The sequence below is a fragment of the Miniopterus natalensis genome, chromosome 7 (assembly GCF_054644295.1).
Source record: "Miniopterus natalensis isolate mMinNat1 chromosome 7, mMinNat1.hap1, whole genome shotgun sequence".
Lineage (NCBI taxonomy): Eukaryota > Metazoa > Chordata > Mammalia > Chiroptera > Miniopteridae > Miniopterus > Miniopterus natalensis.
Window position 1 is genome coordinate 45,794,323 of NC_142087.1, and position 25,387 is coordinate 45,819,709.

A 25,387-nucleotide genomic window follows, 5' to 3' on the forward strand; every position below is an offset into this window, starting at 1 on the left:
GCAAGGCAACCAATCGATGTTTTCCTCTCACATCAATGTTTCTCTCTCCCCCTTTCTCTATCTTTAAAATCAATAAAAACATACCCTTGGGTGAGGAATTTTTTTTTTTAATCCCAAAGAGGAGACTAACTTGTTCAGAGAAGGCCTATCTGACAGACTAGAAAGAGCCAGTGGTCCAGAGAGGCTGGATTGGAAGAGCAGACCTGCTGAGGAAGCAGGAGTGTGAAGGCTCTGAAGCCATCTCTGCTCAGGAGGCCTAGAGGCTGGGAGGCTGGGCACAGTCCGTGACGATGGGCAGCACTGGACAAGTTGGGAGCAGCCAGATGCTGCCACACTATATGTGGCCTCATAAACTGATGAGAGGTTGGGATTTTATTTGAGAGAAATGGGAAGCTAAAGAAATTCAAGTGACTTTATGTAATATACATGTCTATAAGATTCCTGCCAACTGCAGCAGGTAGAATGGACTGAAAATACATAGAAGTTGAAGAGATGAAGGAGGGGAAGCCAGTAAGAGGCTACTGCAGTATCCAGGCAAGAAATGATAACAGCCTAGGATCATAATAATGGGTTTGGAGATGGAAAGAAGTGACTGGGAAACTTGCTGGAGGTGGAATCAATAGTACTTATGAAGAGATTAGATGTGGAGAATGAAGGAGAGGAAGGAAATCAGGAATGGCCCCAGGCCTTTTTGTTTGAATAATTGGGTATAGGGTGTTTCCCTTTACTAAAATGATGGAAGTCTGGGGAAAAAACAGGCTTCAGGAGAGAGAATCAAAAGATGAATTTGTACACATTACACTTCAGAAATCTAAAAGAGATGCAAATGAAAATGTCACGCTGTCAATATGAGATACTAATCTGGAACTAAGAGGAGTGCTAGGCTAGAAATAGAAATTTGGGAATTCTTAGCATAGAGTTAGCTACAGCCACATTAATAGATGAGATGTCTATTGAGAGTGGGCATAGGGGAAAAGGAGGGTCGAGGCTGAGCCTCAAAGAATTCCTGTGCTTTCAGAACAGGTGCAGGAGGAAAACCTGCTCAGGCAGAGACAGAAGAAAAGTAGGATGTGGGGGAGAGAGCTGTCCACTCTGCCTAGTGCTGCAGAGATGACAAGGACAGAATGGCTTTCTTTACAACCAGAAGACCACTGGCAACCGTGGTAGGAGCAATTACAACTTCTTTGGGAAAGCAAGCCTTGACATGAAACAGGACAGTAACAGCAGATTGGTACATGCTCACCATATGACAGAGCCTCAATGTCTGAAACAACATTTGAGTTCAAATGGAATAAAAATATGTATAGTGATTCTGTACTTAACGCACTCAAAAGAAGAATACATTTATCTGACATTTTCTAGGTTCCAATCACTGTGTCAGGTGGTTCCTGAATGAAAACAGCAAGGTGGCCAGCTGTCCTGCCCTGCTGCCATATACGGGAAAAGGCTCTGGGAGAGCCACCAGCCAGGTCCAGCTCCACAGCACCGATCCATGGAAGCATTTGCTATATGGGCCCGGCATTACCATATTTCACAATAAAAGGATTATTAGATCATCCTATAGATGGAGGTACAGAGCACTTAAAATGTTTCAAATAGGGAGAGACATACTGTTCAGATTTGTGTTTTAGATCGATTGTTCTGGCAGTCGTGTGGAGATGGAGTTGAAATTGATGAGAAGAAAGTCCTAGGGGACAATTAGGAGGCTGCTTCGACAGTTTAGTGAAAGACGATCAGACACTGAACTTCAAATGTGATAAGGGGGGAAAAAAGGAGATTGGTTCCAGAAATATATACGAATTAAAGTTGAAATGGCTTGGTGACCAATTGAATGTGGAGAAATTGAAGCTGCTCAGAAGATCAATCGATCCTCAAATAAAAGAAAAACATATAAGAAAGCAAGATTTGGAGAAAGGATGGTGAGATCAGTTTTGGACCCACTGCGTTTGAAGTTCATGGGAACGTGTGAGAGAATATATCCAGCTGGCACCTCACGTGAGTCTGAAGCTCAATGGAGAGGTCCGAGTCAGAACTACTTTTTTTTTTTTTTAAATCAGCTTCATTGAGGTTAATTCACATTTAAAAATTCACTAATTTTACATTAGGGGAGTATTGATAAATATATACAGATAAGTAACCACCATCACAATCAAAATACAGAATATTTCTATCATCCCCCAAAAGACCCCTACTGTCTTTTGGAGACACCATGTGGAGAGTCATCACCATGTGGAGCTGAAGCCATGGGAGTGGATGAGGCCACAGGGAGAAGGAAATCAGAGGGAGAGTAGCAACGGGACATAACTTACCGGAGTAGGCAGAGGAAGACGATGACTATGGGACATTCGAAGAGATATGAAGGGAAGCAGGGGAAGACAGGGGTTCAGTAAGGAGGGAACCATCAATGGTGACAAGCAGAGCAACAAATAAACTAAGTTCTCTTAAAAAACAACAACTGCTTTGCATTGGTCAATTAGGTCAGTAGAAACCTTCAAGAAGTCAGTGGTGGTAAAGTGATGGAAGCAGAAGATCCCTTGTGGTGGGAGGGTGGAAGAAGTGAGTGAGAAGAGAATATGAGAGAGCAACAACAAGGGGATCTCATTAAAAGGGGATGAGATTTCAGCTAGAGGAAAATGCCAGTGGAATTATGAAGAGTTGGAAGCTGGAGTTAGAGACCCGGATTCTCAGAGCTTCTTGGCCACTGCTTACTAGCTATGTAGACAGATCTCAATTTATCTAGGCCTGTTTTGTTGTCTGTGAAATAAGGTAGCTTAATCAGATGATCTCCACTGTCCCTGACAGTGCTGATTCTGTAGCACTGTATGTGCATCTAGCAACCTGGCGATCACTGGTAACCCCTGAAAGAGCAACTCCAATGGACTGGTGGGGACTGTGTGAACTGAAATGTGAGTAAATGTTTCCTCAGAGAAACCTGGCTAGAAAGGGTCCTGGAGAAATGGAAGCAAAAGGGTACATGCTTCTAATATCATCATGAGACAACATTTTGAGGTTCAGATGGGGTAGCACCTGACCAGAGAGCCAGGCCAGTGTCAATGAACTCTGGAAAAAGATCTAACATTTATTCAACACATAGTAAATGTCAGTAACTCTGCAAGGTGTTCCATGTGTGGGAACGCTAGATGGCCAGCATTCTTTCTACCTCACATTATCATTGTAGGTTATGTATAAATTTATATGATACTCAACATTTCAGGGGCAAAGGGAAATGAATAGGCTCCCCCTCAAATTTTATCCTAAACTCTCCATAAAATTTAGATTAATAATCATAGGATGTGGGACCAAAAAAAAATTTTTTTTATAATTTAAGAAAACATTGTACAAAAAAGAGGTTTGAATTCAGATTCTCTGTCTTCAATTCCAAATCTCTCATTATATGACAGCTACCTACTATTACTCTTAAATGTTACATGCCTTGTCTTTCATCCATTTCTTGGGTTGTATGAATTTATATAATACTTAACCTTACCTAGATTATATCTAAATCCCTTTTAAACTGGTAATCTAGTTTCAACCAAATAACATACTTTTTGGTCTTTGAAAGATGCATTCCAGTGTCTATTAATACTTTCATGTGATTCTAAATCATAGTCCAGAAAAATCTAATCTTGTTCTTGACAATATCTATGTATCCGAGTTTCATTATGTCCTGTGGTCTTCTTTTCTCTTCTGAAGTCTCAATCCTCAGCAAGAAGAGATGAAAATACCACCTACATTGCTAGGTCCTTCAATTCCTATCTAGGACATCTAAGTCACTAGACATATACATCATCTTTTTGTGATAAAATTTATTCCCACGTGGCATACCTGTCTTTTGGCAATGACTTAACATAATTTCTCTTTTACCTACACTGGTGAAAAATTTACACCATCCTCATGATGAGAAGTCACAGAAGCTTAACTTGGCTAACAAAGAATGTGAATAAATTAATACTTATTATATGTCTTTTTCTTGCTGACACATTGTTTTTAGGTTTCTTTTTGTAAAGCTTTACCTATGTTTAAATAATATTCTGTGTCAAGTCCAAATAATATGTTCTAGTATACATTTTTAACTGTAGAGAATATCAGAAAAACAGCACATAAAATTTTATGACAAATACTATAATAAAGAAAAATGGTAACAATGATGAAAATGTTGAACAAATTAGTGAACTTTTGAGACACAAAGGAAATATGTATAGCTAAATCCTAATATTTGGTTGATTAAGGGGATTGTTACAAGCTCATATTAATTAGGTTGAATTAGAAGGTATCCTTCTGTATAAAGAGTCATTTTTAACCCTCAGTAGTAGCTACTTTAAAAACACTAATGTAAGAGTTAAAATTTAAAAGTACTTTAAAAATATTTTACATATTGGTCTATATAAGTGCAGGGGTGTAGGTAAGCTTTATAACTATCATTAAGATTTTAGGTATAATTAGAGACTTGGCCCATCTCTTAAAGATAAGTTCTCCTCTTTAGCTCTAACCAAATTAATGTGTTAAAAGACTATGCATATGCCTTCCTCCACTTTTAAAATATTTCACCTCAAATGGTAGTAATATATAGAGCAATTTGGAAATATCAGAAAACATAAATCATGAATAGGAAAGAAGACACAGGCATGTGCATCCTTTCCACAAACAATCTACTAGAAACAAATCTTGGTTATGCTTCATTTTAAATAAATGCACACATGTCATCACAATCTCTCTCACACACATAAATAGATTCATATTAAATTAATTTTATACATGATTTAAATTAAACATGAATATAAAAACCCCTCTACATGTTAAGCATAGCAAAATTTTTTTAAAAGAGGAGACGAGTAATTTTCTGCATAAATGTTTTTTAAGAATTCTTGTTGAAAAACATTTTAAAAATAAAACATTTTGGAAATAATTGGGGGAATTTGAATATAAACTTACAGTGATGATAATATGGGTTTCATTACCTTTTTTAAAAATCCTCACTGGAAGATATTTTTTCCATTGATTTTTAGAGAGAGTGGGAGGGAGGGATGGGGTGGGGGGAGAGAGAAATATTGATGTGAGAGAGAGATGTCGATTAGTTGCCTCCTACAAGCACCCTGACAGGGGTCAGGGATTGAACTTGCAACCGAGGTACATGCCCTTGACAGGGAATCGAACCCAAGACCCTTTGGTCCACAGGCCAATACTCTAACCACTGAGACAAACCTGCCAGGGCTTTATTTAATTTCTTTAGCTGATTTGATTAATTGCCTTAGCTAATGATATTACGGTTAAATAGGAAAATGTCCTTATTCTTAGGAGATATCATGATATCTGTAACTTACTTTCATGTGGCTCAAATTAATAAAAAAAGATTACAAAAGGAGAGAGAAACTTGACAGAAATGTTCCTACCTAGTAAATCTGTGATACAGATATACAAACATGCACACACATGTTCATTGTGTTATTCCTTTAACTTGTCTATAGGTTTAAACATTTTTGAAATAATATTTAGAAAAAATAACTCATACGATTGTAACTACCAATATTTATTTCAAAAGAAACTATTTGATCCAACACACAAGACTATTTGAACCACTATCAAAACTACGTTCTTCCAGCCGCCCACATCAGTTTAAAAGGATCTATTTTATTTACTTAAATGAGAAAAAGGTGCAGATTTACTTGAAGAGAGAAGGGAAAGCAGCTTCAAAGTTTGGGATGGTGCCTGTCATACAGATGCCACATGTCATGAGGATGGGCTCTGTATTCGTCTTCTCAGCTCTCCCCTACCAGTTGACTGATGGCTATCTGCAGGGAGATGCAGGGGGGCCTCCAAGAGGGTGTGAGTGCAGAGACAAGATAAGGAAAATGCAGTGACCTCAAACTGAAGGAAGACGGATCTCCCTGGGGTTTTCATTCGGATGGATCTCCAGATAGAGACAGGTAGGGAAGTGGAAAGAGCTATTAGAAACCGGGTGATAAAGGATAAAGAAATTATAATAAAATGAGCCCTCCTCCACTCAGCTTCAAGGAATGATGACTTCTAAAACCAGTTCATTATACATGAACTTGTTTCTTGTATTCATTGTAGCAAGGAAAACATGAAGTTACTCTTAAACTAAGAAAAAACACACATGAATTTTGAAACCCAAACTGAGAGTGAAGATGCAGGAGTAGCACCTTTAGAAAGAATGAGTAGGCACATGGTGCTTAATAAATGCAGGTGGGTTTTTAAAATCCTGATGTGAAAAAGATATTTTCCTTATTATGAAGACAAAGAAAAACAGTGAGCGTTGACAACATGGTATTGAAAAGCCACCCCTACCCAATTTGTTATCCACGAATATATATATTCTTTTCAAATTTACTCTAAGCCAGCATGCTGGCTCACAGTATCTTACTTTTATGTCATTATCTCTCTACCATATACACAAGTCATAGCTGGGGACTTCAACTCGCGGTGAAGCTATGCTGAGATTCCAGATCTCAGCGGTGTTGGCATGAGCGCTGGTCTCTTCAGTCATAGAGAAGACAATATCCTAGGGAGACTGGAATTAGTCCTATTTTGCACCATTCAAGCCAAAATACTGCTTATCAAGAAGCAAGTAATTGCTAGCTAATGGCTATGGGGGGAAAAAAAACCATTGTATTTAAATCTAAGCATCTCTTGGCACATGACAGTAAATAAGGCTGAGGAAAGTATAAATATAAAGTGGGGACAGTTTCTGGAGGAGGTTAAATGGCAAACATTAAAAAGGCAAGTTACCTCATCCGACTGGGAGGGACTGATTCTGGGCATTGGCGAGACTTGTGGAGTTTTCAATTGTGTGCTGTTGCTGTCTGGCACGAGCTCCCGGTGGACCGTTTGGATGTGGTTCTGGAGTTCACTTTCAGACTCGAACTTAACGTTGCAGCTAGAGCAGCGAGTCTTCAGTCCCCCTGCCTTGCCTTTACCCTCCATGGCACTCAGATTCTCATTCTGGCCCAGGCCTGGTCTGTTCGTGCCGGGAGGGATGTTCATGCCCGGGCTACCGCTCTTACTGAGATTCACACAGCCCGCGCACAGACCATACGGCAGGCCATTGATGTCAAGTTTCACCAGATCTTGCTTGGAACGGAATTCTTTGAGGCAAGATGCGCACTTGTACAGTTTTTGGACGTGTTGGCCACGCCCTGTGGTCTGGACTGCGGACCCATTCCCTGTCTTTTGCATGTGGAATGTCCCATGAATTTTGAGTTCTAAGGTGGAGGTCACTGTCTGCATGCAGACCACACAGCGGAACCCCGTCAGGGAATTCCTCAAGTCAGGGTGCATTTGGCAATGCTCTAAAAACTCCTCCTCACTCTGGAGAGGCATCTTGCAAATCCGGCAGTTCCCAGTATCGAGACTCTTACTATGTGTGACTTTGTGTTCAGTAAGAGTTAAGAGGGAGGGAAACCGCTCTCCGCAAATAGGGCACATGTAGTGTTTGACGGGGCCTAGATGCGTCTGCATATGTTCACGGAGGCCATTTTCAGAGAAGAAGGTTCGAGAGCACACGTTACACTTGTAATTCCCTTTAATGAGCTCGGCTTTCTTCTTCACGATGGCACTCTCTCCGGGTCTGATGTTGTGGTCTCGGAGCTGGTGGTTCTGCAGCAGAGTTTCCATCGTGTAGGCTGCCCCACAAATGTCGCACCCGTACATGGGCTCCGAGGTGTCCACGTCTTCTTCGCTCCCATCGTGACTGTTGTGGGACTCCTGGCTGTTGGTCAGCAATGTCTGCAGCTCCACCTCCTCCTTCTGCACTTGTTCAGAAGCCCCATTTGTTCCACAGTTGGGGGTCTTGGTTTCAAACACGCAATGCTTTTCCCGCAAGTGTTTCTCCAGCAAAATGATGGCGTGGAAGGCTTTGCTACAGAACTTGCAGTTGTACTTCTTACTGTGAGTGGTGATGTGGCACTGCAGCTCCACCTCAGTGCCGAAGGACTCACCGCAAAAAATGCATTTGTGCACTTTCCCTTGGTTTTCCAGGTGGTTGTGTTTCACGTGCAGCTGCAAGTCTGTCTCATTGCGGAAGTCCCAGTTGCAAGACGTGCATCTGTAGACTTTCTTTTCGTTACTGTGCTTCACTGCCAGGTGGAGCTGAATGGAGACTTTTGAGTCAAAAACTTCTTGGCACAGGGTGCAGCGGAAGAAGACAAAGGTGTGCATGTCCAGTAGGTGTTTCTGAAGGTCATCCACTGATGTGAACTGCTTATCGCAACTCTCGCAGATGTAATACGTTGAGGTGATCATGAAATGAATGGTAACGTGCTTCAGCAAGGATTCTTGGTTGGGGAATTCCTTGTTGCACTGAGGACAGGTCAATTTCGGAAGCACAGTGTCAAGATGAGTTTTTAGGTGAGTCTGAAAGCTATCTAGGGACGTGTACTTAGCACCACACTGATTACAGATATATTCTCCGGCCGGACGCGCAGGTGCACCTCCCACTGCCTGCATCATCTTAAGAGATGTCTGCTCTATGGCCACAGGAGACAGGGGGCTCAAGGCCCTGGATTTTTTCCCATTGTGAATATAATTCAGGGCCAAGGGAATGTTTTTATGATTCTCTTTGATATGTTTGTTCAGCTTAAGAACGCTGTTGAATATCGGAGAGTTTGTACAATAGGAACAAGAATAAACTTCTACTACTGGTTCTTTTGGAGTCCCAAGCACTGGAGACCCAAACCGAGAGCCACTGAGGTCACAATGGACCTGCCTTATATGCTCTTCAAGAGAAGAGTCAGTGAGAAACCCCATGTAGCAATGGGGACAAAAGAATGCATTACTATCTTTTGCTACAGGGTTAGCAAACCCATGAGAACATCGGATGTGTTCCTGAAGAGTGTTGAGGTCATTGACAACTTCGGAGCAGAAGTTGCACTGGTAGACTATGGCAGGCATGGCAGAGACAATCAGACCTGGGTCCTGAGCTTCATGCACTTGCTTAAGATGTTCATTTAGGTTATAGAGAGAGGGCAATACCTCCAGGCAATACTGACAAATATGGGCCTGTTCTGGCTTATCTAAATGCATAGTTTTCAGGTGAATCTGCAGAACTGCTAGACTCGAAAATAACTGCTTGTTGCAGTAAATACAGCTGTAGGTAACTTTTGCTTGTTTACTTGAGGCAACAGTCATGTCAGGGGTTTGCTGAGCAGCCCGCTTCCTCCCTCGGCTCTTTGGGATTGGTGGGGCAGCTTCCACCATTGTTGAGCTGTCCACTGAAAGGTTGGAATCTGGAGTCGTGCTGGACACGGAGGTGTAGCCCACGGTGACCAGGGAAGGGCTGTTGCTGTGATTGCAGGACTCCGGTTGCTGGTGACTATCCATGTGGCTGTACAGTTCCTCAACTGTGTGGAAACTCTCAGAACAAATGCTGCACGAGTTCTTCTTCTCTGCACCGTGCATCTGCTCCATGTGGTTCATGAGAGAGGTCTCCTCTACAAAGAGCTCATGGCAGTAGACACACTGGAGGGCCGCTCGATCCTCGTTCGGGGAGCATTCTGGGTGGCACTCTGCAATGTGCTTCTGGAGGTCTTCTGGGAAATCAAAGCCTTCCTCGCACTGACTGCACTTCTGAGTGTCCTTCATCTTCCAGTCCTCCATCCTGGAACCAGACTGGGAACCGTCCTTGTTCCTCTCGTGAACCTGCATGTGTCCGTGTAAGGAGCTAGAGGACAGGAACCCACGGCGACAAATGGCACATTTATATGGCTTGTTGGAAGTGTGAGTCTTTAAGTGGATCTTCAAGTGATCACTTCTGGAGAACGCAGCATCGCATTCGCTGCAGTGGTACTTCTTATCCCCCGTGTGGAGTTTGATGTGGCGATCTCGGCTCCGCTTGTGTTTGAACAGCCTACTGCAATAGGTGCATTTGAAAGGCAGTTTGTCACTGTGACTCTGCTCATGGTGCTTTAGGTAGCTGAGGCGGCTAAACGACTTGTCACAGAATTGACAGGGATATGGGAGTCCGGGGCCACCTTCTTCCTCTCCAAAATCACAGCCTTCTCCATGGCTCGGGGAAGTCTGGTCCTTGCTAGAGGGCGAGGAAGCCGGCCAAGAGCAGGTGGGATCGTCTTCAACATCCACTCCATCTGCAATGAGAAGCGATGGAACGTTTCATTCTGTGTGTTGAGAACTCAAGAATGAGTTTATTGTGTCATTTCAACAAATACGCACAGTTGAACCATCTAGAACCATTCAGGAAAAAATGGAGAATATCTGAGTGGAACACTTTCAGTTCTGAACCCAAAGCTTTCATTCTACATTTATTTTTTACTGGGCTTAAAATGTAAAAAGATATTAAATAGTTCTATGTTTAAATTACCCTTTTATTACTTTTTATCATTCTTCCTTAGAAGCAAGGTATATATTATGCATTGACAATTTTATTAAAATGCAGATTTTAATATATTTAATGTTTCTTTTGTATTCATTCTAAAGTGATTTGCATATCAGGTGAGCATCTGAAGAACCAAATGAAGAGGAAATATTACAGGAATGATTTTAAATTAATGCAGTCAACCCAGATGTCTAATATTTAATAAAAAATTCCCTCTGCATTTTGCTTGTTTTTATATAAAAAGGAAATTCTGAAGACCAAAATCTTTTATGGGGTTCTTATTGATACAGACCTTATTGCTTTCTGCAGAAAAATATTAAAAAGTAAGCACATGAAAGAAGACAGAAAACACAATAATAATTATGTCTTGTGTAATAAAAGACAACCAGGATTTCTTCAATAACTGAAAGATTCGAATACCATAGGCCAGAAAAATGGATTATTAAATGTTAGAAGGGTACTGCTAGATATTACATGTAGCTAGGATCAGCCAGGATCAAGAAAAAATGAGTTTCACAAGGGCCAGATTGTAATAGTGTATTTTGTTTGGAAAGTTCAAGAGGTGGCCCACCATTTCTTCCTTCTGCAAAAGCTTCAGCAGCATGAACTTCCTTAGCCAAACAGGACCTGCACTTTGAGGTGAGCAGAGACAAAGCGACTTGTGAAAAACTGGAAACAGGAAAAGTGATAAATGATTATGGTAAATGCTGAAAGATTTATGAGTAACAAAGAGAAGACAAACAAGACTGAAAGCCAGATATAACCTTAGCAAGTTATCCATAGAATCACTCTACCTCCTATTAGGTGGGTTTTAAACTACATTCTTAACAAGCATGCACCCTTACTTCTTTTGCTTTCTTAACATCCCAGGGGAAAATAAGACCTCCTCAAATAGGTTGTGAAACCACTTTTTTTTTTTTCTTTTCAAAATAATCTATCATTCAAGATCAGAAGAAACTGTAAAAGCGTTTCAAGCTCTCCAAAAGAGCAAAGTTTTTCATAAATGCTGACAAGCGAAGACCATGGAGCAGAGCTGGTGGGGAGAGTGATTGTACTAGAATATTAGGTTCAATTAGAACATGATTAGAGCATTCTAATAACATTCAATTAGAATATGAGCAAGTACATTTTTAAATTCTTCAAAGCTAAAGTTCACTAGCAAGATATATTATCAACATAAAAGTAGAAACTGGCGAGCATTATGTAAACAAATTCCACGTCTGCTTTCTTTAAGGTAACAAGATTTTACTAGATTATCAACCTCTTGCTTATCCACAGGAAACAGATGAGGATCATTCCTTTCCTGCATCTAGAAACTGATGACAACACCATCTCACTATCAATGCCAGATGGCAACCATCTAACTCTGAGAAAACAACTAAACACCATTCCTGGATCCCTGCCCACTGCAACAAAGCTTCGTAATACAAGTTGAAAACCGCATGATTCTGCAGCCTCATTTATATGAGTCTATAACCCAACATGTTTCCAGTATAAGAGAGGGTCTGATAATTGTGGGTGTGATATAAATTTATAGGTAATATAAAGAACCTGTGCAGATTAACTCAATTCATCACCCAACATACAGAAAAACAATTAAAAAAACTTAAAAAACCTCAATGTTGATTTTAGCTTCCCCATAACTCACCTAAAGCTGATATCCCTAAATCATACCAAAGTTTTACTTTTCCCCTAATTTAAAAAAAAAAAATTACTACTTATTAAATTTGCCTAACTTTCTAGGTAAAAATCTACCACAGTTCACAATTATCATTTAGGCTTATATTCCACTGTTTGACTTAAAAATATTTTCAAACACACCTCATTTGTACAATTGAAGAAAACAGTGAATCAGAATTTGTCATGCATCTAGACTATAAAAAATAACTACTGAGACTAAAATTTTAGCAAGTGAATTTATTATTAAATTGCAGATTGTGTCCAGGCATGATATATTATTATACAAATGTACAAAGAATTATAGAGCAACAGACCATTATAAATAGTGTGCAGTCCCTGACACCATGCTTAAATCAGGCTCTTGTCCCTGGGCCATGCCTGACTATACCTCTTACATAACTGTTCACTTACACTTGTAAATTTCAACTACATGTCAAGTGAGCTGAGGGTTAGGATCAAGTGTTTACTCAAACTAGGATTCAAGGGAACTGAAAACCTTCTATTCCCTCTCTCCTGTCCCTATTAGTTGAACTTGGGTGGGGGGAGTGATAATTACAGATGATGTGTCTTAGTAACTGGATGATGTGTCTTTGTAACTGAAATACACAGAAATCACCTATAAAATTCAAAAGACTTAGGTTGGGGAATGGAGTAGATGGAGCAGAAGTGAAACGTTTGAACAGGGAATGCTATTTTTAGAAAAATAATAAAGGTGTCATGGAAGGCTGATTTCTGTTTTAAAAATCTAAATTGTAAAAAAACCCAGATAACCCACAAATTCATTTTCTAGTATATAAATGGACCTGTTCTCCCAGGAATACACTGACACAACTCCCAGTGGGGTTGGTCCCTGCTCTAGAGTATCAGACTCTCCTCCCAAGACGTTTTTGGTGGTGGTGGTGTCGCCAACATTCTCTGAGGTCTACATAAGTCATTGGCAGCTACCCATTCCCATTAACTTAAGCATTTTAGCAGTCAAAGCACAAACTCTGTTTAAAAGGCTAATATAGATTTCAACAATTTCAAGTTCTTTTTTTTTAATGGAAGAAACTATGGAGGATTATTTTAACTCTGGTTCCTGAATCAACTTAAAATTTCATCCCTGCTCTTTGGCACTTACTAAGTGCTACTTACAGGAATGTCTTTCTATGTTATGGCAAGTTTTCTGCATTTCAATGTGAAGTACTTAACATGTCCATGTTACATTTTAATTTTTGGAATCAGTCACTTCACACTAGCTGACTCTCAGAGAACTATAGCTCTTACAGCCAGAATAAAAACTAAAAAACAAAACAAAAACCTTTGCTGGAAACCAGTTCTGTGGCCTAAAAGTCTATTTAAAGATGCAAATGTGTGTGCATAGTTAGTGCAGATGTTTTTCTACAGCAACTGTACTTGCTGAGTTTCACCATTTCCATAAAGCACATTAAAACAAGTGTGTGAACACTCCGAGATGAAAGTCTCAAACACTCCTGAGACTTTCAGTGGAAAGTAGAGCCGCCTGACTTTTCTCCAAGCAGACAGGAATGCCCATGATTCAGCAGCCTGAGTAAATAAAAGAGGTCCTTATTTCCTAATTTTGCTGGCTGGCCACACTGCAGCGGCCTCTGTGCTCCTGCCAAAGGGGATGCAGAACTGGAACTACACCCAGCCGCTGAAGGCCTGCCTTTGTTAGCCAGCCAGGCTTTCCCGACCATCTTCTGGCAGCAGAACTGCCATATCCTGCGAGGAAGGCCTCCATCTCAGGCTCGAGGGTTCTCTCGTCTGCCTAAAAGGACGAAAGAACAGATTTCGTCGGGTCTGTGTCGGAGGAGGACAGCTGCAAACTCAGTTAGCTGCACAGCAACACCTGTTCGGTCGTATTTATAGGGGAAAGTGATCACCAACAGAAAAGTGAAGTCATACTAGAAGAAGGTATTTCACAGAGGGGAAAAAGGCACCAGAGCACAAAGTCCCTTTGTGATGGGAGCCACTGGCCCCTCATGTGCGAATCTGGGGACGAGACGGCAAAGACTAGATGTGATTTTATTCTCGCTGTTGGGGATGGACAGACAAGCACATCCCAGGACGGGTTACTTGGTCACCAAACAGGGACCTGATTATTCTTAGTCTAAGTCCAGCCATGTGGAACAGAAATGCTGAGGGTCCTGACCATTCTTTGGCGTTCAAGTCTTATCAAAGTAGCAAATAAAAAAATTAAAAAAGATTTAAGAAGGAGGAAGAGAAGATGTGAGATGTGAAAGAAGGCTTGGGGTGCTGCTAAGGCTTATTTTGTATCATTAGGCACATCTCAGTGTAAGGGCCGTGCTTCCTGAGGGCAGGGGCCAAGGCTCTTAGAACGCTAATTCCAATGATTCGGACAATTGAAATTATTAAGGCAAAAGGAAAGGAACAAGGTAATTGAATCACCGTACATGCTGGAGAAAGTACCTGAATCTCCGAGGTCAGGGAAACTTCTGATACTTTTAGTTCTTCACAAGGCTGGGCCCCGCGAGAAGCTGGCTTACTGATATCCTTTTGCTACCTGAGCTCATTCCCTGTAACGGCAGAGTGCTCTCTAAACTGCCCTTCAGGGACCCAGCATCACGTGTGCGTAAGTGTCACACAGCAAGGTTTCCTTAACAGGGACAGGATTTACATCGGCGGTTACTTTTCAATGAGGAGAAACACTGCAGATACCAACAGGTCTGCTACCTCGGTTTCCAGGAGTGCAATGACTCAGAGTGAGAACGAAAAGTCAGGAGTCTGGAGTTTTATTTCTAGCTTCATCACTGACTTCGAGAGTGACCTGGCCAAGTCATTTAATCTGCCCCTACCTAGGTATTTCACCTGCAATATGAAGATAATAATTCTTGTTACTTACCCTCTGGGGTGTTACAAAGATTAGTGAATGTTTCTAGGGCACCTATCATTGCTGCGAGAAAAGCTGCATATGTAAACAAAAAGATTTATATGTGTTGCATGTATTTATCTTTCCACGTGTAAGCTTCTATGTGTAGATAGTATAAACATATTTTATCTTTTTTTCCCCCTTTAATGGAACCCCTGGAACATGAACATTAAGAACTGGCCCAATAGAAATCTAGAATGCATTAAGCATTCACATTTGTATATTCAGCCATCAAAAATTTAAAATATAAATAGTTGGTGATATCTAAAAATGAAAGGACCATAAATACATGCTATGCTCCAAGTCTCAAATTATCATACATAAGATATAACTTGGGTCTTTACAGACAGATAACCTTGGAAAAAGCATTTTGCTATGTAATTCCAAAGCCAAGTATGTAATTTTTTTTTTTAATTATCTTTATTGATTTCAGAGAGAGGAAAGGAGAGGGAGAGAGAGAGATAGAAACATCAATGATGAGAGAGTCATTGATCAAGCCCGCAACCCGGGCATGTGCCCTGACCGGGAATTGAACCCCGATTGCCTGGATCCTAGATCGACGCTCAACCGCTGAGCCACGCCTGGCCAGGTCCAAGTATGTAATTTTTAAATGACCTCTCCTCTCCTTAAAACACTAGCAATACAACTATAGCATCAAAATAAGTTCATGTAGTAGGTGATATTTTTAAGGTGTAGAACAAACATAAGACCAAAGCAAATTTCCAGATTATTTCCTCTATTGGCTTAACATGATGCTTTATTTCTGACAGCATGCTATAAAAGCTCTAAACTTCCATCAATAGAGTTCACAGGCCTTTTTCATTTTCTAACTACCTGAGCTACCTTAAGGTAAACTAAAAAAGAAAAGTACAGTGTGCATAAATGCTAAGTTAGGCACTACTCAAAGAGAATAATATTTTGAAATGTTTGTTTAACAGACACAGGTAACAGGGATATTTGTTACATAGATCAATGTGATCACAGTAACAATTTTACATCATATTTAAAACCATCTAACCAAATTACACAATGCATTTTAAAGCAATCGTTTAAATTGCTAAAGGATATAGTCATTCTAAATAAACCATTATGCATCATTACACAACTGCTTCCTTTCATTCTCAATAGAAATGTCGACAGTTTTAGGAAAGCTGAAACTTTAATAACTATCAAATACTTCTTTTTTTTTTAAATCAACAATCCACATTAAGTTCACTCCTTTATCATATAACTTATTTAACGACTTGAAAATGAATCCTCTTTACTGGGTTTTCAAGAGAAATGCAAACTTTAAAATTATTTATAATGCACAGATGCTTTTAAATTGTGTAATATTCTAAATTGTTCTGGAAGGACCAATTAAATGCATTAACAGTTAGGTTATGAGTGAAAAGGGTGGTCACCGATGAATGATAGCAGCTGTGGGGAGCAGGAATTGGTGGTGCACTTTTTTTTTTTTTACAAAGTCTTAAGATGAATTCCAGATATCCGAGCTCACAGGTTTTTTTGTGTGTGTTTTTTCCTTTCAATACTCCCTAATAAAAAAGAGCATTGCTTTTCCCAACAATCCTTTTACACTTCCAGAGAGCCAACACAGGAGATAAGAAGTTGTTATTACCCCTCCACTGCCCTCCTTAGGTGATCTTGGTCTTTATATCCAGGCTGTCTCTTTCACCAGACACATTTCTATGTGCAGAGAGAACTACAAATGTTTTGCTTGCTGTTGCTTAAAGTTCATTTGAACAGACGGAGCTCAATGAATTCCATCTTCTGCAGCCAAATTAAACAGAAAACAGTGAATTCTTAAGCAGTTCTCACTTAACTCCACCTCTCAAATCAGAGGAAAAAGCTGACGTGAAACTAGTTAAAGAACAGTCATCGTCTCACTCACAGAAATAGAGACACTGTGTTTCTGAAGCCACACAGAAGGAAAAGTGGTTTCCAATTATGTGGGGGATGAGAATGGCTTTACTTTTTCTATCTTTTGGCTCACTTAAAAATATATATAACTAATGATAAGCACCAACCTCTTGGAGTTCAATAATTGGCAATTGTATATTATACATCTGTTTACAGTGCTGTGCATGCTACAGTACTTAACACATTTATCTTTCCTTTAATAATGACAGACACCATCAGAGCGAATTCCCAGATCTATGTTCCCTTTATCTCTACTACTGTGAGTTAGAAGATATGTTCAGTTACTCTGTAGCCTTGTATTTATAAATGAATTCATACCACAAAGAATTTGAAGTAGTTCTTCATTGCTCATTTTGTTCATTCATTTATTTAACCAACATTTATTACATAACATCTACTATGTGTTTAGGTCTGATATTAGCTTATGAGCTCTAGAAATTGTTGTTTTTAAGTCTCAGCTTCCTTGTCTATAATATCAGAAAAATTCCAGTTTGCCTCATAGTTAAGGGGAATCAAACATAACACTGTATGAAAGAACTTTCTGAACTACTAAGATATAAAAATGTGCTAAATTATTACTACTACTATGAAAGTCAAAGTTACCCTTAGGTTATAACTGATAAATATGCAAACAGTACAAAGGAATAAAAAATTAACTATAATTTAGCTGTTGCTTCATTCATATTAAGAATCTAATAATTTTAAAGGACTTAAGGGGCATTTTTGTTTAAACATAAACACACAAAAATGCAAAAGAGATTTTCCTGAATGCTATTATAGTTATCTTGAAAACCAACATACAGTAGCTCATTCCTTATAGCTGCACAAACTGGCATGTCGTGATACAGTCATTAGTGGAGTAAAATCCCCACGATGCAATCAATGGCCTGCATTTGAAATCTTGAGGCCGCATTACTCAGCTCTGACACCAGCCCTGTAACTCACTCTTACCTGTTTAGAAACTTGAGGCATGTTCTATTTTGCTTCAAAATCCTTTGCACTAATGTGAAATATATCTATTGAACTTCAAAGACAGCCACACTTTTTGAAAAATACTCCATGAATTTCTCAGTGCTACCACGTTAATCATTAGTAATTTTATATTGACCTCTTCACTGGGGAACGTAAGGTAAAAGGGATTCTCCCACTAAGAAAAGTGAATTTGAAAACGGTTTCACTGGTAAATGAGGTAGCTCAGAAAGTTTATTCCACTACGTATATGGTTTTTAAAGAACTGTCATAACCCACTAAATTTTCAAGCAAGCCAATCAAATTCTATCCCAAAGAGAAATTGAGTCTATAGAAATAGGAATGTTTTGTCATATGAAACTATATTTTACTGATATATGTCCAACACTGTATGTTGGTCCAAGGCTGGTAAACTTTCAGTCACAAGGGATTTAACAGGCCTGAAGTTGTTGGTGTTCACCGGCACTGAATCTCACCTGTGTTATATCCACAGCAACAGTAAAGCTGACATGAATTTTCGGCATTTTAAAGAGGCCACAATGTATAGTTCACTGCAGATAAAGCCACTGGAGAATACAAAAGTGTTGAAAGGCTAAAATTTAATTAATGACCAATTAGCACCCCCTGTGGGTTCACTGTGCAGTAAAGTGATAAATACAGTGTACTAATATAGAAGAAGCTGTTATAAAGGTTGGGGTGTTAGATATTACCACGATTATCCATTTGGTATCATAATACAATGAAGCTCGGTGTTTTGGATCTTGATATTCATGTGTCCAAAATATGACAAGCCCCCTTGAGGTCTGGGACACAGTCATTTTTTATTTTAAGGCACAAACTTTGACGCACACAGGTTGCCAGGCTGGAGTATAAAATCACATAGCTTGTGAGTGCACCTAGCCAACCACCGAGCAGCTGCAACTCAAAGTACATGGTTTGTGTTGTCTACTCCTCCATCAGTGTTTATGCATTTCATAGGGAAGTTATATGCCATGGTGGTATTAAAAAATTGGGGGATGCTGGACTATCTTGAGACTTCACACATCTGAAGAAATCTACAGGACAAATCAGCAATGTATCCTCACATGACAGCATTTTTATGTTTTGACAGAATCATTAACTTTCATATTAACATATATAGTAAAACAAAACTGAAAAGTGAGGTTGGATCCCAAATAACCCAAATGATATAAGGAGTCCTTTATTTTAAATGAGATAATGTTTGAAAAAGCGCTATATAAACTGCAAAGGACAAAACTATTTTCTTAAAATAACTTTAACTAGGGAACGAGAAAGTATTTCTATATAGATCATATTATGTCAGTACTCCCATTCACTTAGTAGCTTTTTTTTCCATTTACCTAATTAAGCACATTTTGATAGAGGCAATCCTGAAAATAAGGCTAATTATCAATTTGATGAATTTTCCAGGTACCTTTTATTTTCTATTTCTCACTTTTGGCTCAGTTTACTCTTATCTGGAATCTAAAATGATTTATACTAAAGAAATTTTTGAAATATTTTTGCAATTTCTCATTTCAAGTGTTTATCATAGTAATTTGCCACCTAATATGAGTAAACGCACAATCATGTCTTAATGAAAACTTCATTAGGGGAAGTCATTATGAGGCTATTTTTTACTGATTAAGATATATTGCATATAATTATAGTTTTTATTAAATTATATATTTTTATAATATATAACTGAGATGAAGTGCTTTGCCAAATATCCCCAAACCAGTGACAAAGTCAGGCCTCCCATGATACCTCCATGTAACACTATTTCATTTTGCCTACATCTAAGACAATATTAACACAACAAGGCAATGTATAAGAATGCAAGGCACTGTGGCCACAGTAACAAGCCAGGTAATAAAGCTGGCTGGAGTTAAGCCCCATCTGCATTTGTTTCCCTATGACATGTACGCGCATATCCCTCTGATATCCAACATTCAGGACACAAGCAGAGTGTACTAAATTCCACTGAAAACTTAATGCGCTAATATGATTTCAATAAAAGTTAAATTCTATTATTTCTTATTCAGACAATAAGGAATTTGTTATATGCCTGCTTAGTCAGCATGTGAAATGAACCAATTCTGAATAACTTTCATAGAGAAATCTGTGGCAATGTGTTTTTTTAACCTTTGAAAAGGAAAGTATGGATAGCAATACACGTCTGTATATGTCCAAAGGTTATTGGCATGACCCTGGCAAAAGCGTGTTTCTAATATTCAAAGACATAAAACCTACTAGCACGGTTCTGGGATCTTGACTGACTCAGTACTTCTGTAAGAAAGGGCTGGTCTCTGAATCTTTACGAAGCCTCCTGCCCCTTCTGAGCTCTACTCTTTTCCCTTAAGATGGCCTGACACTGTTTGGCATGGGTTATGCATACTTCTGGGGCTGCCTTGAGGGATCAGAGGAAAGAAAATAAGTGAATGTGATTGAAGCCTACGCAGAGAAAAGAAAGTCAAGGCTGTTATTCCTAACTTTTCATACATATAAAACATGAGATTTAAGATCTGTGAGGAGTCTTAGCGCTTAGGGGAAAAAAGTGATAATTTTACAGATGAAAGCACAGGTCAATGAGGATGAGTAGCATGTTATAATCTTGCACTAACGATAGCAGTAGATGGAGGCACTAAAACCCAAGCCCAAGTTCCTGGTGCTCAGGCAAGCAGCTTAGCCTCTGTGTTAGATGACTCCCGAAGTCCACCCTTCCCTGACCACCCCCCTGCCAAAACAGCCATTACCACCTCCAATGCCACTAAGTCATCTAGTTTTTATGGGTAAATGAATAATCTTAAAATGGTGTTTGACACTGTTCACTATTTTTCCTATCACAAAATGAATTCTTGCTAATTGTCATAGTTATACACACATATGACAAAACCACTAACAATTCTATGATCCACAACCCACTGCTGACAAGCCATGACAGCCTATTTCTTAATTTAATTTCACTTCTGGCTACTGGCTAGAAAATCACACACACACACACACACACACACACACACACACAGAGTCTTCCAGTTCTCCTTAACAGTGGGCCTCCCTCGTGCCCTCTCTACCCTCTCCTCTGAGGGGGTGGTTGGCAGGTCAGGTACTGGCAAATACAAGCTGAAGGTAAGGTTCCATTGCACTGGCACTGCGGTCAGCTCCACCTTCCTCACGCCTCTAGAGCAACATTCCCTGCCATTCATGCCAATGAAGAACACGAAGAATAAAGTAAAGGCACCTGGTCACCTTCCCCTAAACTCCCCTCCCTTGATGATTACTGCAGCCACCATGACTTGACTCAACAAGACCAAAGGCTGAAACTTTGCCCCAACCCCATGAGCCAGAGTAGTGTCTCTTAGTCTAATCGCCAACCGCCTGAACTGTTAAAAATGCAGACTCCCGGGCTCCACCCCATGCCTACTAAGTCTGAACTTCTGGGCCTGGAGCACAGAAATCCCCTTCGTTGGCAAGCTTCAGGATGCTTCCCTGGCACTCCGAGTTTGAAACTAACTGTAGAATCTATTTCCCCTGAATCAGTTAAGTGCTCTGCTTACAGTCTGTGACATATACCCGGCAGTGCCTGTTGCATACTTGCTGTTCTGCACCAGAACCACTTGAAGGAGGGCTTTCTCTCCGTATTCAAAGACCACATTGACCCCCGCTCTTCCAGGAAGCAGCTTTTACAGAAAGAAGAGATCATTATCTCCTTTTCTTTCCCATCCTTTAACCTTGCCCCCTCCCACTTTCAGTAGGACTCCAAGCTTCCAACCTTTTCAATGTAATATTCAATCAGCTCCCATAAGTTACTTCTTTCCTCTCTGCCCAAGAGCATCATTGGTGGTTGCTTGTAAATTTCTAGAAAAAGACCCTAACCATTTTGAAGCGTTATAAAGTTCTAAGTACATAAAGGCTGGGTGTTACACGATTAGGATACAGGGTTGTGAGTGAAAAGCTTGTTTCATGCTTCTCTCCCCCTCCACCACCGGTCATTTGTCTACAATATCACAGGAGGAAGAAGCTCCAATAATCTACCTGGAAAAGTGTGTCTCCTAAACGTTTGTTCTTGATCACTTTCAAGCTGCATCAGCCTGATGAGAAATATCAACGCGTTGTGAAATGCAGCTCGCTCTGTGACCCCTTTATTTCATAGAAAGAAGGTTATCATAAAACTAAATACAAAGCAAGTGACTATCTGAAGTAGGAAAAGGGGAAAGCAGAATTCTAAGAATCAGCAATACTTTTTTTCCCTTCAGGAAGGCATTGCTCGAACTGCTGATTAAATCCCAGTTCCCACCTCTCCAGAAACTGTAGCTATCTTGTGTTTTGAACTGGCTCCTATCAGTCTCCTGCAACTTCCTGGGTTCGGCACTTCAGTGTGGTATGCCATACAGTAAATTAAGCCTTCTGCTGTCAGGGCTGGAAATGGGAGGGGAGTGGAAAAGTGGCTTGATCTCAAATGATTTTTATTGGCTTCATTTACATCCTGTTTAAGGTCTTCTGAGTGGCTCAAGGTGTCTTATCTCTGGCTACCAGGGGGTATTCCGCAGTCAAAGCAGTTAACATACTTTCTCCCTCCCTCTCCTCCTAGCCCTTTCCCTCAAGCTCTCTTATCTTATCACACACATCTCTTCAGGCTGAGGAGAACCCATACTTATCAGAAGCAGTGCGCTCTATTGTCAATCCGGGCTCTCGGAGACAAATGAAAGTTTTAGACAAAAGAAAATCAGTTAACCTCTTCTCAGTTTAGAAATACTCAGGACTATCTCACTGTTGTTATTAGTGCTAAATGGTAAGAGAAGTTATCCTCTACAGTTTACATGCACACAGGACATCGGCCCCTATCGCAGGAAGATGACTAGGTGCAAAGTTGCTGGTGGGAAATTGCGTAATGACCTTAAATAATGCAGCTGCACACTCCCCTCCGCCAGAGCTCTCACATTCAGACTACTCTCCCCCACCCCGTCATTTGTCCACAATATCACAGGAGGAAGAAGTTCCGATAATCTACTAGAAAAAAACAAAAACTAGAAGACAGTGGGGGCAAGTGGAGAACAGCAGTCAAGAGAGAAGGGACTCCTCTCCAGATGCACCTGAACGCTAACCTGTGGGGTCAACACAAACACGATATGGCTATTAGAGACCTATACAGACCTATAACAACACACACACCATTACTCAAATCTATTAAAGAATCGGACCGTCTGCCCAGGACCCCAAATATTGAGGAGCTTGATGTTTCTCTTACAAACTCTGTAACAATAGCCCACAACCAGGGTACACAATGGAATTATCCAGGAGCTTTGAAAAACACTGGGTCTTTCCCCACAATCAATTAAATCAGATTCTCTGAGGGTTGGGACACTGGGGAGTGTAGTCAAGGTTGACAACCACCACCCTAGACTACTGCGAGTCAATCTGCGAAACCCCAGTGACGGTGGTCTAAAAGCTAGACCCCACAAAAACAAACTCCTTGATTATCTGGCCTCACCTGCCCCACTGCAATTTTTTTAAATCAAATGCAGTATTTTTTAAAAAGTTACAGCAAGCAGTAGCGAACACTCGAATCACTCACCATTATCATGTGAGAGAGCAAGGCGTGACCAGTTATTAGGTGTCTCATCTGTGTGTCACGCTCCTCTAAAAAATTCCCATTCCTTTTCTCCTTCGCACCCCAGCACCCCATGGGCTCCTTTATGTTAGTGATAACCCCATCCTTTCACCTGCCGCGAAGGTTCTCTTAATTGTCCATTATCTTAGTGTGTCAGCACAAAGGCGCAGGGACGGAATCCTCTCCAAACGGTTTCGCCTCCCTCTCCTGAGAGTGATGCCCTTGTCAAGGCAGTAAAGACAGAGAAAACCTGCCACTTATCAGAATTGTGTTTGAATCGAACCACTGTCCTTGAAAACTGTAGGCAGGAGATGGTATCAAACTGCACCGCATTGCCAGCTTCAGCTCCATGGTGGCTAGAACAATCTGAACAGATACTATCCAAACTTTGCCATGCATTCCTCATAATAGAATTAAATGAAACAATGAAAGCATGTCCACTGATTTTTTTAAGGGTTAAATACAAAGAAATGCATGGGTCAGATTCTTCACAAATGCAAAGTTAATAGTTCCAAGCCCTAGGACACCTTTGAATGTAAACTTACTGAGGAATCAAACCATAAAACTCTTCTAATGTCCCCACACCACCAATTCTTAGCAAATGTAAGTTAAGACTATTTTAAAAAAATCACATTTATCTTATAATAATGAGGGGGGTGGTATGAGCACATCTTCAGTGATCCTATGGACATGTTAAAAAACAAAATTCTAAATAGCATCTAAAAATAAAGATTAAAGAGGAAAAATATATTATTTTCAAGTATTTGGGTTACTTAGTGTGACTTCCGTATCTCTTGCCACCTTTAATACTTTCTTCCTCAATTCAAACCCACACTGCCTTAGAAAAAAAGAATTTATGCTTGCTTTTAACAAGTAAACAAGTGTACAAATTAATTCAGAGAGCAGTAATTTTGAAAATTTTCTATGTTTAATGTGCACTGCAGTTAAACTACTTTTTCTGTACAAATTAATTTACTGCATCAGTGATCGATGCTTATGTTTAGGCAATTTTATTTCTCAGTATGGTAAAATTAGACCTAATAGTTGCAACCTGTTATGTCCAATCTGTCACTGAAATTCAAATTGCCTTTTTCCTATTATTCAAGGAGCAATTTGGAGGAATTAAAGCCATCTAAAAACAGAAGACAAACAATTCTCTGTAAGGACTCAATAGTCTGTGTCATCAACCAAATCCACACCCCCGTGATCTCTCCTAGGCAGGTTCTTTTCGACAGGATTTTTCCGAGGTTCTCAATCTTTCACATCTGGTAAGCCACACATGAGGAAATTTTAGGACAAAATGAAAATTTTATCCTAAAAATGTTTATCCTTCAAGAGAAGTAATCAAAGGTTCAAAAATTTTCTTATAGATTCCAAAATACCAGCCCCAACCTAAAATAGTCAATTCCAACCTTCACGGCTAGTATGTGTGTGCCCCCCCGCCCCCCACACACACACACACTCACACACGCACACTTTTTTTTGGTGGTTTTATTACCAAATATAGTCTTTAATTTTTTTCTTGCAAATTATGTTTGATTCACAATTTTCTTTCTTACTGGGAGGACTCAGTGATTCTGAAGTCTAAGTCTTAAAGTCTGCAGAGATGGATGCTAGAACTGGGGGAAGAATGAGACCAACCTTACAATCAATTTTCCTTTTGCTTGGTTTTTCTCATTATTTAGCTACAGGTTTGACCCTATGTGGTGGCTAATGCTTGTTCTATTCTCTGAATACCAATGGCCCATCTCAATGGAGACAGAGGGAGTGGACACACTGAAAAACTGGTGCAAAACCTTTAGGGCCCTGGACTGCAGAAGGTAGAAAGACATCTAATCAGGCTCTAATTAAAATGCGGGCCTGATTCACTGGAACAAACTTCAAGTACTCTATATGATCAATTTACAATATGCCCTCAGTAGATTTTTGTCTTCTTCAACAAGAAGGCCCCACACCAATTGTTGACATA

The 25,387-nt window shown here is 40.0% G+C and overlaps 1 protein-coding gene across 4 annotated transcripts in view; it reads right to left on the bottom strand.

Moving 5' to 3' along the window:
• Positions 1-25,387, bottom strand: part of ZNF521 (zinc finger protein 521) — a 270,028-nt gene that overhangs the window by 144,406 nt on the left and 100,235 nt on the right. For all 4 annotated transcript variants that reach the window (XM_016195911.2, XM_087819017.1, XM_087819018.1 and 1 more), the window contains one exon: positions 6,748-10,100. In XM_016195911.2, coding sequence (XP_016051397.1) covers positions 6,748-9,660 — 2,913 coding nt within the window. In that variant the 5' untranslated portion in view covers positions 9,661-10,100. The remainder of the gene's footprint in view (positions 1-6,747; positions 10,101-25,387) is intronic.